The sequence below is a fragment of the Copadichromis virginalis genome, linkage group LG2 (genome assembly GCF_057382275.1).
Source record: "Copadichromis virginalis isolate Kocher_CV1m ecotype Utaka linkage group LG2, C_Virginalis_male_GT1.1, whole genome shotgun sequence".
Taxonomy (NCBI): domain Eukaryota; kingdom Metazoa; phylum Chordata; class Actinopteri; order Cichliformes; family Cichlidae; genus Copadichromis; species Copadichromis virginalis.
In genome coordinates this window covers 29,608,963-29,623,608 of record NC_140619.1, presented here as the reverse complement: position 1 = coordinate 29,623,608, position 14,646 = coordinate 29,608,963, and the positions used below count along the sequence as shown (strand labels likewise).

Sequence of the window (14,646 nt, the reverse complement as noted above, 5' to 3'; positions counted from 1 at the left end):
ATTATTATGAAACCTCTAATTAGACCCTTTATAAAAGTTGAAAGTAGAACCCAACAAAGATGGATGCTGTAAATGTGGGCAAAAATAAATAATGTCAAAAATCAAGTGTGATGTTGCATCCCGCTGCTCGGCTTCACATGCTTCAAGACACAAATTCATTATCAGAGTCTCCCGCTGGGCTACTGGTGTGTCGCATACAAGTTCTCAGGCAAGTCCTCCACTACACACTTGTCTGTGTTATCCAGGAAGATGATGGCATCCCACTAATGGGGCTACTGCTGGCATAAAGAATATCATTCTGCTCCAGTTTGCGCAAAGCTGAAAAGCCTGGTAATAAATACACTTTGTGGGTTTCACGATTAAACTTAAAGCAAATCTTATCCTTGCTTAAAAAGCAAACTGAAGTGGCTGCTCTTAAAGTGGTAATAAGCCTCAAATGAAACGGATGACTCAGTGAGTCAGCAGAAGATAAAAAGTATCAGATCTAGAGAAGATAATATGTCATGGTTTCAGCGTTTAAATTTACGGCTTCAAATACAACAAAAAATGTTTTAATAAAGGAAAAGAATTCCTGTTAATATTAAAAAAGGAACTGGAACTAAGAGAAACTTTAATCTCAGAGAATCCACATAAAATTTCATTATAATACGTGTTTGCTTTATTTGACAGTTTGAAATGGTTCTTTAAGTACACATTTTTGTTTTTTATTCATATTTTTTAAGGGTTTCCTTGTCGTACAGTGAAGCCAAGCAGAGTTATAAACTCTTAACATCCACTTTTTACAGCTTGAGACCTTTTGGTTGCCAGAAGAATATCTCTGTAATAGACTGGCGCCGTGTCCGGGTATATCCTGCGTCTCACTGCATGCCAGCTGGGACAGGCTCCAGCCAGTGGTTAAGATAGTGGATGGATGGATATGGGAGAACAAATCTGTAGCTAAACGTGGATCTTATGTGTTTTCATGTCCAGCCAGTTTAGACATGGATGAGTATTTTTTGTGTGAGCTGTTCACCAAGTTGGAGCAGGTATGTGCAACTGGCTTAATCCATCAGTTATTTTCCTTTTCTTCACATCTTTTTTTTTTTTTTTTTAAAAGAGGACTCACTGAGAAAAAACCTAATGTTTTGTACATCTTCACCACTAATGACGAAGAAAATAAATTCACACTTTTGCACCCGTCGTCCCAGATATGCGAGCCTCAAGTGGGCAAATTTGCACTCTTAACATGATCTTGGGTAACTGTCAAAACAGAAGGGACAGAAGCGAGCACCGTGGTTTTCACCTTTGCCTGTTAGATCGTGTTAATTTGATGACTGATAGTGAGAGTGGTGCTTAAAAAAAGATGGGGGCACTCTTTTTTTTTAAGAAAATGTGAGAGAACTCAATTTCTAAAAGAACTAAAAGGATGAGTCGGTGCACTCATGCACATTTCAGGTTCTTTAACGGCAAATGTATTGAGTGTCAAAGTGTCTAATTTTTAAAAAAATGCCACAAAATCCAGGACTGAGTGAGCAGCGTCACTGCATCTAATCAGGTTAAAGTTTATTCAGACCTTATTTTGATTACAGCTTAAGCAATGATTTCTCTTAACTGTAGATAATGTGAAAGATGTAATGCAAGTGGTGTTAATAGGAAAACTTTATTCATCAACCTTATTAAAACAAACATGTCATAAAAGAGTAACTTTATCATATTCACATCCTGTGAAGGATAGGTTAGCCCACAGTTTATGGTATGTATTTATGGTATGTAGATTTATACTAGCTAGATTTCTAGTTGGAAATGCAAATTATTCATTTATTTATATGTAAAATAGCAACATCTCTTTCCAGATTGTTCCTAGTTGCTTTGGGTTTTTTTCCTGACACTACTTTCTAGCAAAATATTAGAACCTATTTAAACTGCCCTCTGTGAGGTTTGGATTATCAGACCAGCACGGGAAGAAATTAGGCTGGTTTACATTAATAAATGCAATTTTTCAATGTTCAGAGCATCACAACCAAGCTTCCATTTTCCTGCATTGAGTTTAAGAGAAGGAGATGCGGTAAACCTACCCTTTAAGCATTCATCAGAACCAAACATATTAAACACTCACATAGTTTAATGTACTTATTGTAGATTATACAAATATACCCCAAAACAAATCTGACGTAAAGGCAATTTTTTTTTCAAAATTAAATGCACTAAGGTGTAACAGGCCTCTATTGATCCGATTTCAAGCAGCCACAAAAAAATGGTTAAAATCACGAGATTCCACGCAAAACGAGCTCATCAGGGATAGAAGCGTTAATAATTGAAGTGCGGCATGACGTCTGTCATTTGCAGAGATTGCTGGATGAAATCTTTCTTCAAGATTTGCTTCACTTTTGTTTTTCATCTGGAAAAAGAGATGAAAACAGCAAACAACAAAGTGATCATGATGATGATGCCAGTGAAAAATCTCACAAATGAAAAATCATCAAAAACAAAGAAACTAATCTGAAGCGCTCACCATCCATGTCGTATGTCTTCTGCATCAGCCTGGGTGCAACCATCATGCGACGAGGAAATGCAGCTAAAGTTAACAGGAAAAAAACCCATCTGGTGTCATTCACAACAGCCTCACCAAAACTACACATGTAAGAAAAGATCCTTTAATCCGTGTCCTCTACCTCTCTGGCACTCGGGACGGCCACGCATGGTGGTTCCCTCGATGGGATGGCCCTCGCTATCCACGCACCAGCAGTAGCCGGTGGCGTGCCAGCACTGCATTGGCTTGTAGCGGCCCTGCTCGTCACACTGGGGCTTGTATGAACCAATCTTGCTGGGTCCGGGTGCTGCCTCCACCTGGCATTTGGTCTTGATGGTAGTGGCTGAGCGGAGAATATTCAGACATTCATTTTGGTTTTATTTACCAGTTAAAAATTAAAAAGTCGTTAATAAAGACTGTAAAAAAAAAGACATTTTGTTGAGAGTTTAATGGGAATACAGATCTCAGATAGCTTAGCACAGCTCACAAACATGAAACACGCATGAACAACATCCAATAATTTTTCAACATTTTGTATTTCTTTCTTTTTTTATATATAAATCTCTAAAAAAAATGACTTAAATGCCAAACTAGTGCATACTAGTAAAACAGGAAAATCTGTATTTGCTGTTATAGCAACTATTTGGGTAATAAAACACTTAAAAGTGAAGGAAAGAAAAGTTGAGCTAACCTGACTGAGGTGTGGGGGTTGCAGGCTGCTGCTGGGCCATGTTGAAGATAAGCCAGTAGCGCATCCAGGTCTCAAAGCTCTACAATACAGAAAGTGTTAGATAAGCATGGCTAAAAGGACAGTCGCCATTTTTCATTTCTATTTTAGCTACGTTAGCAATGTGATCACTGCGTGTGACGCTTCACCTTCCACTCGCTATCGTTCATCTGCTGCTTCAGGGTTTGCAGGTTGGCCAGGAAGGTCTCGTTGAACTGAGGCAGCTCGGAGTCCTGTTCAGAGCACGTTCGAGAGCTTACCGTCAGCAACACATCAACACGCAGGTAAGGAATGTGAGGCTAGACAGTGTTTGCAACCTACCTGCATGAGATCCATCAGCTGTTTCTCCACACTGACAATGGCAGTGTTCTGCAGTTTCTGGAGGAAGGGAGCATTCAAGTTGAAATTAATTATTCAACTTTTAAATCCAAGCATTAGCAATTAATTTGAAGCCTTAAATGAATCCCAGCTGCACACAAATATGAACTTTTTCCCAGAAGATGGTGTGCACTTACAGTCAAGGGGGTCTTGGGTGCTGTGGAGTCCTCGGTGAAGTCCATGAGGAGGGGCAGGCTGTTCATGGGCATGGCCATCCTCACTGGAGCCACAGCTGAAAAAAAAAATTAAAAAGAAGAAAAAAAATCAGCGACAACAACAAAAAACTTAAATAAATGCAAGTACAAGAAAAAGTAGCTCTTTTTATGTCTAAATTATTAATGCTCAGCAGAAACAAATTGAAAAGTTGGACTACATAATAAATAGAGAATTAAAAAAGGAATGTGTTTTTGTTTCTTTGTTTAACAGTATCTCTCGAGACGCCTCTGTTTGAAATCTTGTTTTAATGCTATTAACATAAAAATATCACACAGTTAACCTTTTTCTCCCCATGAGTCACAATAAACTTTCCATTTCTCCATCCACCTTCAAACTCAGCTTCTGTAAAGTAAACTCTCACTTCCCTCCTCAGCGTTCCAGCCCGCGTCCGCCTGTCTAATTAAAACTATCACTCAAAATGACACATCCCCTTAGGGCTCTGTGTGGCCATTAAGGTTTTAGCGCTCGACTTTACCGTGAGATGAGCGGGTCAGCTGTTTGTTAATTCTGTCCGAGTTCTTCTGTAGAGTGTGGATCTGCTGCTTTTGGCTAAACACCGTGTAGGCAGTGAAGACCTGGCTGGCCACCAGCAGGCAAGCCAAGGTTGTCAGACCCGCAATTTTCAAGGCACGACTGTTGGAGCCTCTGTGAGAAATAGAAAAGTATGTGTCACTAAAAGGTTGGAGGTAAATCAGGAGGTTTGGTGGAAGAAATGAAGGACATAAAAAACGGTAAAACAAAACATGGGATTCCAATAAAAAAATTCTTGGTATGAAAGTGACGTGAGGGGATTTCTATAAGTGTGTGACATTTTTAAGGCCTGGGTGAGTCATTTGGATTTTGGACAGTCCACACACAAAAATACAATAACAAAAAAAAGGAAAGCCACAGTTTCCTTTAGTCAAACCTGTAGATGATGAAAAATGATCATGATTAGTGTGTAAAATGTTAATTTACCGCACATTACGTGATGTAAAGGAAGGGACAAATCTGTGAAGAAAACAAGGAGGGGGAGGGGGGGATTGGCCTTTGTCTCTCCTTTGTTTGCCTTTGAATTTCCTTTAAAATTTATTTTCTTTTGTTCCTTTTTTAAATTTGAATCTTTAAAGATATTTGTTTGGTTTTTCAGTGTGGGGGGCAGGAGTTGAAAATGGGTAGGATATGTTGGGGAGGAGAGATATAACACACAGCTGCGATCCAGCTGTCTGGGAATCAAATCAGTAAACCATAAAAAAACAATTATTTTCCATCATGTAAAGAGCAGCAAATCTGGAAAATATATAATTAAAAAAAAAAATTAGATTAGATAAAAAAGAGTGATCTCAGATCTAATTACTGCTCCTTCTTTTATTTCAGCCAATAGAATGTGAGTATCACTAGTTACTAGGCAGATACATTCTTCTGGCTTCAGCAGGAAGTCATATTCAACTATGATTCAAGTTCAACTTGCAAATTAAACAAAGGTAGATAGGTGTAAAATGATTTTTCTCAAATGCAAACGTATAAGGACAATGTTACTTTTTCATTATTGCTGGAAAACATTAATAGTGAAAGTCAGAAAGTCATATGTTTACATATCCGCTTTTTAAATTGCGACATTAGTCTGTTCGATGCAATTTATTTTTTTATTTGTTTATCATAAATTCATGTATACCGCCAATATAATCTGTGTCGTAAAGGAAAATATAAAGTTTGTTTATCTATTATTTCCAATCAACAGTCCACACAAAACGTTTATTCATAAATCAGATTCTAATCGATTATTAAGTTGTAATTCTTGTAGACTGGATTTATTTCTAACTTGAATTGTTCCCAAAAAAAAGGCATTTTCTTTTCTCTATTAGCCAATAACAACTGCTGCGTCACCAGTTACTAGGCAGACGCCTTGTCCTGGCTGAAAGGGGAAGTGCGGTTCAGTGAAATTAAGAAGTAAAACGAAATGTTTTAAAAGCATTATTTGTTGTAAACATGAATACATACATAAATAATATTATAATATATAATTATAAAAGATAAAAACGAAATAATTTTACTGCTCTTTTAACTAAAAAGGAATAAGTGCAAATCTGAAACAGATAGGCCTACCTTCAAAGTTAAATGTCATAAAATGTATCTTTGCTATTGCTAAATGAAATTAAAGGAAATGTGATACTGCTGCATGTAAGCAACTAACCTTTGGTGAAAAACTTCAGTTTTTTAAATTTATTCTGCTCTATCTGTGTGAGCCAATTTAAAAAGGTGCACTTTATTGAAAATAATAATAATTTTTAAAGATACAGCACAAACAGCTGCTATGGATAAAGTACACTCTTCTCACCCTCTTGGTGCTGCAAGGGGAAGAAGCGTCTCCTCACTGTCTGCCAGGTTTCCCCTGGCCAGGGGTGCATCGTCTGGAGAGTGGGCCATCTGTGTTAGGAGTTCTTTCCGTTCCTTCAAGCAACAAACTGAACAAAGAGCAACACGTCTAGAGCATAAATTGCCTACAAAATGAGGAAAAGAAAACCAGACGGGTTCCACAGAAAGCCTCTCTATTTAAAAAAAAAAAGAACAAGAAGTTGTGGGACGGATCACTAGCGCCACTCTGATTGGCTGATTTAATAGCATCATCTGTTGACAGAGGCAGACAGCAGCGACATAAGCGACGGTTTAAGATCTAGAATTTACCATTATTGTTTGATAGTATAGTATTTTCAGTTGCCTCTGCTAATTCTAGCAAGTAAACATTAATTATTTGTAAATATAGATAATGCTGCTAGTAATAATACTACAGTAGTTTATTAGATGACTGAATTACTACATCAGTGAAAATACATACTTTAGGTTTCATTACTAAATACTGCACATTATGACATTTAGGTAGTTGTATTAGTAGATAAAGTACATGTTATATAATTGAAAATAATATAATAATATTCCCATAATTACAAATAAAGGCTAATATTACTATTATAGCTTAAAGAATAAAGAAACAGTGAATCAAATCATAGTAATATGCAGTGTTCTTTTAAAACAAAGTTTTAGACATTACAATTACAACAATGTTAAGGGAAATGTGGTGAGTACATTTGTCTACTTTTTATGTTGGCCTTTTTAGGAATAAGATGAGACTTCTTTGTACACTTTAAGGTGTTTTCCCCAATGAGGAAACGAAAAGAAGAAATATGAATTACTTGTAAATCTGGTGGACTTTAGAGTAAAAGACTTATGTAAGTAAGTAAAAGTTTTTACTTAATAAAAGTTAGTGCTGAATGTGCTATCAAGGGATTTGGTTTGTCTGCTTCACGTCTCCATAAAGTGAAACAAAAAGAAAAACAGTTTGTTTTTCAATCCAAACCAGGAGACTGGGAAGCTTCTAGAAATCTCTGCATAATGGTCATCATCACGTTGAATGCTTTTAATTTACAGCTACCCCTAAAATAATAGTTCATACAAACTCCCACCTGTGGACTGTAATATATTTAAGGACTTATTTAGGACTGCAAAATTTACTACCACACGTTAACATTTTTACAGTCACATGACCTTGGTGCTTATAAGGCTGGGTCAAAATTAGGAGGTCTTTAAGCCAACTAATTATAACCAAAATATTTTTAGGCTTCTTATACCCATAATGATATTTTCAGGGCTGAAAAACATATTTACGCTCTGTTAAAAACTGCATGCACTTCGTGTCACAATTTAATACTCAAGTCTTTATAATTCACTGGAAAAAAATACTTTCAAATGTACATTTTGGTTAAGAAAGAGTTAGTGGAGTGGAAGTAGAGTGGAAGTGAGTGGCTAGTTAAAACAAGCCAGCATCAGAAAGGTGTCCTTTTATAGTAATGCAAAAAAGAAAGTACAGAGTACAGGCCACCTTTGGTAGCACTAACCGTCCGTTGATGTTTGCAGGTGTTAGTTTATGCACAGCTCTCTTGAGGTCCCACCCCAGCAATTCAATCAGATTGAGATCTGAACTTTGATTAGGACATTTCTTTTTTGCCATTCTGTTGTAGATTTGCTGCTGTGCTTGGGATCACTGCGATGTTGCATGACCTAGTTTTGTCCGAGCTTTAGCTGCCGGACAGATGGCCTCTCATTTGACTGGAATACTTCAGTATACAGAGGAGTTTATGGTTGACTCAGTAACTGTAGGTGACCAGGTATTGTGGCTCCAAACCAAGCCCAAATCCTCTTGCCAACTATGCTTGACAGCTGCTATGAGGTGTTTGTGCTAATATGCTACGTTTGCTTTTCACCAAATGTGACTCTGGTGAAACATTTCTACTTTGTCCTTTAGACAGACAAGACCGTTCAAAACAATCTTGTGGTTTGTTCAACTTTCCAAACTTAAGCTGTGGTGACATGTTCATTTTAGAAAGAAGAGGCTTTTGGCTGGCAAAACCTTAAACAAGCCATACTTGTTCAGTCTTTTTCCAATTATACCGTCATGAACATTTAACATGCTAACAGAGGCCTGAAGAGTCTGACATGTAGCTGTTGGCCTTTTGTTGTGTGCAGTATCTGAGCATTGTACTGACTGACCTTTAGGGTGTCTTTGACGGGACTTTCACACCTGGGAAATTTGTAGTATTGTGTTACAAGACACAAACGAATGCTATAAAACCATCAAACCACCAAAACTGCTGTTCTAGAGGTGATCAGACTGTTTTCAAGCAATTAGCTTTTAGCTAGCAGCAACACAAAGTTGCTTACACTCCTTAATTCCTATGGATGGACTTCACAGGACTGCATCCAACCCTGGAAGAAACTTCCCTTTTCACAAGACTCTGTGAGCATTTTGACACTAGGCTCATCTTCTAATCTCAGGGGTGGATCTACAGGGAGGCAAAGGGGGGCAACTGACCCAATGCTGTAGATCCGTGCTCCCCCCACCCCAATTTTCTGTCCCCAACTAATTTTCTCAACCTAATTGTCTTTGTTTTCTTAGAAGAGATCATGCACTTAATAATTTAAAGTGTTTTGTGGATATTTTGTTGACATATTCATATAAATAATTTCCCCCAGGGATCAATAAAGTATTCTGATTCTGATAAGGGATTTTCACAACCTTCACTGAAGAGGTATGTGCCACCCTGCCTAGACCTCTTGCCCCCACCCAAATGTAGAGTTTTCTAGATCCGCCACTGTTTAATCTTGTTTCCATATTCTTATATAATCATAGCATGAGGTAGGCTTTTGCATGACTTTATTAAATGAAAGAGCTGTTTATGTAAAACAAACAAACAAAAACAGCTGGAAGCCAAACAGCAGAGAAAGGAGAGGAAAAAAGATCCAACTACTGAAAAATACAGTGGTGTTTTATTTGCAAATTAAAAAGCACCGACAATATTAGTTACACTGTAAAAATTATTGACAACAATTACAAATCTTTATCATACAGTCCAGGAGATTAGTACCATCGTTGCTGTTATGTGTTATCATTTAATACTTTATATGGAGAGACTCAGTACCTTTGTACAACAGTTGGCAGTGAGAGGACATGAGAGGAAAGAATCTCAGCGACACACCTCTGCACAGTGAGGAGAAAAATAAAATAAAATAAAATAAAAATTTCCACACTCCCCCTCAGTAGAGCACTGACATTTCACACAATGGGCTGATGGAGAGTGTAAACCCAAACACATTCAATAATTTAGGTCTACAGAGGGTTTTCGCATTATTTACATTATAAAGTCACCGTCATGTGCATTGTTATAACATCAGAACATCGTACAAAACTATTGCAAGAAGAGCAGCTTTTTGTTACCTACGTTTGACATCTAGTTGCAGTGGTAACACCTTGACCGACAACCAAAATGTCTGAGCGGTCTCTCTGGGCGAACTGTTGGTTTGCCGGGTGACTTTAAGTGTTTGTTCTGTTTTTAAATAAGCAGAGTCAGCTTTTAATCTCCCAAACGAAACCTTTTCTATTGAGTGACATGAAACAGAACATAAGAAAACATAAACAGCTGTGATTAAAAAACAAAACAAAACAAACAAACAAAAAACAACAACAATGCTGACACCAGATTTTGAGATGCACAATCTTCTGAATCTTGTGGGACCAGAGTGTGGCGTTAACATACAGTAGCTAGCTTATGATCTTCTTCTTCACAGATTGTAGTAGGAACAATTTCGTGAGTGTGCTTTCCAGTAACCTTTTATCTTCAAACAATGTGCTTTCATCACCCGTCCTATGTTCCTGCTGTAGCCAATCAAATGGTTGTAAAACTGGCTACAGAGCATGCTAAGCTGAAAACAGTGTACGCAACTGTACTGTACATCTGGCCCATATGAAACCAATGGCGCTAAAGTGTTTAATTTTGGTACATTCTACAGCAATGCATTGCCATCCGCATTACAGAGACGTTAAAATCAAAGTAAAGGAAAAAAAACACTTTAAAAAAAAGAGCCATGAAAAGTCCATGTGGTAATAGTTTAAGGAAGATTCTTGTCCTGGCACTTGTAACGTGATAACTAGATTCTACCAAGGCCTATCAAATAAGGCTACAACATGCAGCCTAAGTCAAGACTTCAGACGTCCCATTCTCCCTTCATACAAACACGTGCATCAAAGGCATTTGGAACCAATGTCTCTCAGGCGATCGGGATATCATCCATTAAGCCTGCTTTAATGTGCTCCTTACGTGAAAATTCATTGGCGGGGACACAGGTGATGCTCTCCATCACCTGTGTCCCACAACTGAAATTTCAGACTTTATTCCCTTCCTCTGATTTCCAGGAAGAAGTTCAAGTGATGATAAGTTTGATTGAGGAGAACGGCCATGTGATTATCAAACACCGACAATTCCTCGTGTGCGTCCTCTTGAGTCTTCCCCGGTCTCTTCTTCAGTGCACACCGTTAAGGCTTCCATGTTCCTGGTTTGCCCACTGTTGCCCTATTTAGGAAGATCACAGTTGAGTCTTGAGTTGTATGCGGATGTCTCATCCTCAAATCTCAGTCAAAACAAATTGGGATCTTCAACATTTCAAGCCATGAGGCCAGTGAGCCCCAGCAGGGAATATTAGTGGTTCAGTATGAGGAGGTGGGGTTTTCCCCTGTGGTGCTGCTACCTGGTGTGGACCAGCTCTTCTCGGAGCCAGCTTGGTAGAGGCTGTCCCATCCTGTAGAGCAGCTTAGACAGCTCAATGTTATGATCCCTATAGTACTCCCTGAGGAACGCCTGGGACTGGAGAACGCAAAAATAGAGCAAATATTAAACTAAAATATAGCAATTAAAAAAAGATCATACTATAATGTGATAATTCGTCCTACCTCAGGGTCCATATCAGGGTACCTGCGTCCTTTACTCTTTCCTAAACACTTTGTCTTCCCCCCCTCCAGCAGCTGACACCAAAAACCTTTTTTAGGGTCGAACCTGGACGTAAAAAACACAAGAATACACTGAGAAATAAGAAACGACTATTTAGAATTTCAATTCTAATATTGAAAATCTAAAATCTCCCCCCAGTTACTGTGTTTCCGTCATATTTTCTTTGCTCATATGTCCACGTGCTGTTTTCTAGCGCGTGGACATATGAGCATGTTTGACGGCTCCACAAATAATCCCATTCCAATAAGCAACTTAAAGAAGTGTGATGTTCACACTTAGAACTTTCAGCATGTATTTTAGGAGGGTGGGAGAAATCTTTTTTTGAGCTGACAAACCTTCAAATTAACCATGAGACAAACACATTTTTAAAAGCCAAGTGATTTAGATTTTTTTTAATGTAATGATTTTTTAAATGTCTTAATTCTTTACTAGCGGGAGCTGTTGATAGCTAAGGTTTTTTAATAAGCTAATGACTCAAATCCCATCTTTGTATTTACATTTGAAGGCAGGAAAGCTATTAATGCAGCTGCAAGTTCATTTGTAAACTTGGCAGCTGAAAGCAACATGCTGGGATGAAGATACTTACGCTAAGATCTTGTGATAGTTGATAATGTTAGTGAGGCCAAGAAACTTCTGGATTTTGTCCATGACTGAAGCAGGCTCGGTTTTCAGCATCTGTCCATCCAAAACTAACACCTGGGAAACAGTATGTGAACAGGAAGAGGATAGTTGGGTATGCAGAAAGCTATAAGACACTCTCAAATTAATAATGAGCAGAGCTGATAAAGGAGTTTTAAGACTGATACCAGTTTATTTGCTCATTTAAGAATCAGGTTTATCGGCCGATATTTCCTTTCATATGACGCATAAACAGATTTCCATAAAGTTTGATATGCGTAGTTAATTATGAGTCTTTACTAGGATAATATGGCAATGAAATAAAAAACATATCTTATTTAAACTTCACATGAAATTGTGCTTTACGATCTGCCCAACTCTGCTTGGACCAGCTGGTTGTTTGGCGTGTGGAAACGTGTCACGGACAGGAAAGTTGTGTAGTTCCCTCTAGTGAGCAAACTATGAACACGAACACTATAAACATGGTTGAAGAGAGATCCTCCAGCCACTTCTTTATTTTTTAAATTCTAATTTCTCAATAGGACTAACATATTGGCCAATATATTAGTCAAGCTTTAGAAGTATTATTTATTATAAATGATCATATTTTAGACCTGCAAGTCTGAATATAATGATCTGTTAGCCAGAATCCACCAGAGCTGACTCTTATGGACGTTCTTGTTCAGTAATGACGCTCACAGTTAATCCCGACTCATTGTGCAGCTTAGAGATTTTGAGCAACAAGTGTTCACTTTGCTGTTGAGTGTCCCCAAAGAGCAGCTCTCTTTCTTCAAGGTCACCCGCATTTGAAACACTGACTATGAGGAATACCAAAGAGAGAACAAGCCACCCTTACCACAAGTGATTTACCATACCTACATTTATACAACCTGAGTGTTAAATTCATTTAAATTCAACTATTAAATTAGTTGTATACTTTGTAATTAGTTTAGCATTTTTATTCTTTGATTTTATTTCAGTTTAGTTTAAGTGTGTTTGCTTGTTTTAGTTTAAAGTTTTGCCAAATTAATAAATAATAGAAGGACAGAAATATTCAATTCTTCTGTATTCTTATTTTATTTTTGTTAGTGTTCAAAGTCCACAAAACCTTTTCAGGTAGTTATCTTTATTTTTTCATAGTAGTGGTAAAGTTTTTTCACATCTAGCATTGTTTTAGTTTGTTATAATGACTTTGGGTGCATCTGCACATTTCCCCCCCACTAAACAAAGCATCCTCCCCTCGGTACCTGGCTGGAGTGGTAGAAATTAAGCCAGCGCTCCAGATGGATGGCATACCAGCCTGGCACCAGACAGCGATTCTGGAGGACCCGTAGTTTGACAGGAGCATCACGCCCTGCAGTGATGACGTCGTGGAAAGAATATTTCAATGCCACTGGGTCATCGTGGGCTCTTTGGTGCTGCATACAGACACAAAAGGTGAAGAGAGTATTTTAATTGGGATGAAATAATTCTCTAACTATAATACAGCAGCGTTTATTCAAAAGTTTGGAGATTAGTGGAGTAGCAGGTCACCAACCTGGTACCACGAGTAAGCTCTGTCTGCTGGGCTGATGAGGATGGTGATGATCTTGGCTTTGGGTAGGAGAGCTGCAGCCCTCTGAGCTGCCACCTCAGAGTCAAAGTAGTTAGCACTCTTCTCAAAGTAGTAGTCTGAGCTAGTATTGGAAGGCAGAGGGAAGTATTCCATATACCTAATGCATTAAAAAAACACACAAAAACACAGCAAAAAAATTACAAGCAGCCAGAGTTGATCTGGTCCAATTTGCAACCTGCAGATAAGGATTATTTCTCTGTTCACTGTGTGGGTGATTGACCATGCACAACAGCTTGGCACCCCGAGTACAAAAAACCCATCTAACACTCTATAGTGTTATACAATGTTAATATTTGGGCAGCCCACTCATAGAAATTTCCAGCCTGCCAAGTAAATTTTGTGTTGGATTGTTTTCAGATTGTCTGCAGTGGCGCGTGAAGCTTCACTTTAATGCTGCTCGAAGTCAATTAAACCTGCAGGAAACTCAAAACAGTGACTTTTTTTTAGATGAATGGGTGTTAATTGCGTTGCTGGTCTTGCTCTCGGCAATGTCACAAATGAGTGGATTTGTTGTTGTGAGGTGGCGTCGTTTGCTTTTTTTTTTTTTTTTTTTTTGCTTTTTACTAACAAAGTGAAAATAAATTGTTCACTGCCGTTGCCACTTTGTGTTTTTTTTTCTTTTGATTTAACTGCAAATGATCTAACCTGTGCTCGTACCTACACATATGGGAGAACGTAACTCCAGATGCAGGTGCAGCAAAGTTGTGAAGCAACTGTGACTATAATTACAAGTGAAAACTGCCTTTTTCCACTCACAGTCCAGCGTATATGCCAACACGCCGAAGAGGGATGTTAAATTAAGAGCACTGTGAACAGTTGCTGTCAGTTGCTTCGATGCTGCAGCATCACACCAGACAAGGGGGGGGTGGGGTGAAAAAATGTGAACATTAATTATATTATGGGGATATTTCTGACTGGTGAAGTGTTACTTCCCACTGCACAAAAAAGAGGCGAGTGTAAAAATACATACCAGTCAATGCCTCTGTGGTAGTTATGCCCATTGAAGAACTGGATCTCCTCAAAAGTCTCCTTGCTGGGGTAGTTACTGGTCAGATCAGGGTGCATGCCAAGAAACAGGTAGAGTGCTGTTGTCCCTGAGTGAAGAACAGCACAGCAAGCGTCACTGACATGATGAAGATGGTGAGAGGAAGAAAGAGGAAGTCTCTAACAATATAATTAGAAAGCAGATTTAAGTGTAATGTAACAGACATCTACAGTCAACCACGGTGACAACCTCTCATAAGATAACTTCTGCTTTTGAACTGAA

General features: G+C 38.3%; 2 protein-coding genes across 2 annotated transcripts in view; both read right to left on the bottom strand.

Moving 5' to 3' along the window:
• Positions 1-1,504: 1,504 nt before the first annotated feature.
• On the bottom strand, positions 1,505-6,342 carry cd74a (CD74 molecule, major histocompatibility complex, class II invariant chain a). Its single transcript, XM_085478052.1, has 9 exons — positions 6,148-6,342; positions 4,306-4,475; positions 3,752-3,846; positions 3,558-3,614; positions 3,386-3,469; positions 3,201-3,279; positions 2,652-2,852; positions 2,492-2,554; positions 1,505-2,377 (listed from the first exon to the last, which is right to left on the bottom strand). The coding sequence occupies exons 1-9, from the start codon at positions 6,234-6,236 to the stop codon at positions 2,361-2,363; spliced, it is 855 nt and encodes a 284-aa protein (XP_085334178.1). The 5' UTR covers positions 6,237-6,342; the 3' UTR covers positions 1,505-2,360.
• Positions 6,343-9,109: 2,767 nt separating this feature from the next.
• ndst1b (N-deacetylase/N-sulfotransferase (heparan glucosaminyl) 1b) overlaps positions 9,110-14,646 on the bottom strand; it is a 49,119-nt gene continuing 43,582 nt past the window's right edge. The window contains exons 10-15 of the mRNA XM_085478040.1: positions 14,350-14,473; positions 13,302-13,476; positions 13,012-13,182; positions 11,733-11,842; positions 11,089-11,191; positions 9,110-11,002 (exon numbers count right to left, since the gene is read on the bottom strand). Of these exons, the coding sequence (XP_085334166.1) occupies positions 10,883-11,002; positions 11,089-11,191; positions 11,733-11,842; positions 13,012-13,182; positions 13,302-13,476; positions 14,350-14,473 (803 nt within the window). The 3' untranslated portion in view covers positions 9,110-10,882. The remainder of the gene's footprint in view (positions 11,003-11,088; positions 11,192-11,732; positions 11,843-13,011; positions 13,183-13,301; positions 13,477-14,349; positions 14,474-14,646) is intronic.